Raw genomic sequence first — 1221 nt, 5'->3', positions numbered from 1 at the left:
CGGGTTGGGGTGGAGGGGTTGGAGCTGGGGCTGGGGCTGGCGGCTTCCTGTTGGAGGATGGCGTCGGCGTGGGAGGTGAGGGAGGTGAGTGGGATGTTGTGGGTTTTCAGCGCTTGTTGCGCCGAGGTGAGGAGATCCCATTCTAGGGCGATGGCGTGGGCGAGGTGCGGTTTCGAGAGCGGGATGGTGAGGATGGTCTTGTGGGGGGTGCGCACGGGGCGGGAGTCGAGGAAGATTTGGTAGCCATCTATGTATGCACGAGACGTCAGCGGTCGGGGTGGTAGAATAGAGAGAGAGGGAGGTGAATGAGGAACGTACGTGGAGTCTCCTTGACGTCTACATCCTTCCAGAAGCGCTTCTTCAGAGGGTTTGGTCTCCCTTTCTGGTCCTGGCTGGAGCGGAATTCCTTCGCCTGCCGTAGCATCTCCGCTTGCTTTCGTCGCCTCTCGATGCGCTCGCCATACTGTGGTGTTGCGGGAAGTGGTGGGTTGGGGGGCGGTCCGACCACTCCAACGGACAGAGGAGTGGCTCGCTGCGGCGACGAGTTGTGGAGGTTGCGACAGATATGCGCAGCTGGTGGTGGTCTCCGAGGACTGGTCACTCTATGGGGGGTGAGTGTGAAGACAGTTTGGACGATGGCCTTTGCATTTGCATTGTTCGCTGGCATGGTCTTGACTAACTGCAGTGGTGGTGTTGATGGTTCAGATTTGGAGAACAATTTGGGGACAATTTCGAGATGGCGTCCGAGGCTTGGCGGACAAGAAATATTGAGAAATATTCTCCGCATAAAATCAAGACTCAATGTCAACAATGTCAATTATCTATTAGACGACACCTTCCCATTGACAGAGCATATAGTATTAATCAAGACTAGTACTTCACTCATGGCAAAGGTCGCTCGTGAAGTCTCTGGCTTCGTTGCATTGCCTGTACGCTTCAAATGTCCAACTGTGTTCCCATTCCCCGAGACCGTCGCGCATTACATCTACCTACGACCAGACGAACCCAAGCTGCCCACCCTCGAATCACCCCAGTCGCTGTTCCTGGTCAACATACCCATCACGACGACAGAGCAACACCTCAGGCATCTTTTCGCCGCCCAACTCTCCGCCGGGCGCATCAAGCGGGTCGGCTTCTCGGATGGCACCAGAAACTCCAACATCTCTGGTGAGAATGTCCAAATGGCCAAGAACAGCAAGAAGCGCAAACGGGTTACGTCCT

At 55.6% G+C, this 1221-nt stretch overlaps 1 protein-coding gene across 1 annotated transcript; it reads right to left on the bottom strand.

The window, feature by feature from the left end:
* Nucleotides 1-142: 142 nt before the first annotated feature.
* Nucleotides 143-667, bottom strand: EPUS_03522 (uncharacterized protein; the record flags this gene model as incomplete). The annotated part of the gene is made up of 2 exons (XM_007806113.1): nt 143-247; nt 341-667. 2 exons carry the CDS (start codon nt 665-667, stop codon nt 143-145), a joined length of 432 nt encoding a protein of 143 aa, XP_007804304.1.
* Nucleotides 668-1221: the final 554 nt, after the last annotated feature.

Source organism: Endocarpon pusillum, assembly GCF_000464535.1.
Source record: "Endocarpon pusillum Z07020 unplaced genomic scaffold scaffold5138, whole genome shotgun sequence".
NCBI classification, from domain to species: domain Eukaryota; kingdom Fungi; phylum Ascomycota; class Eurotiomycetes; order Verrucariales; family Verrucariaceae; genus Endocarpon; species Endocarpon pusillum.
Note: the sequence above shows the minus strand (reverse complement) of the source record. Positions and strands in the feature narration are given on the sequence as shown.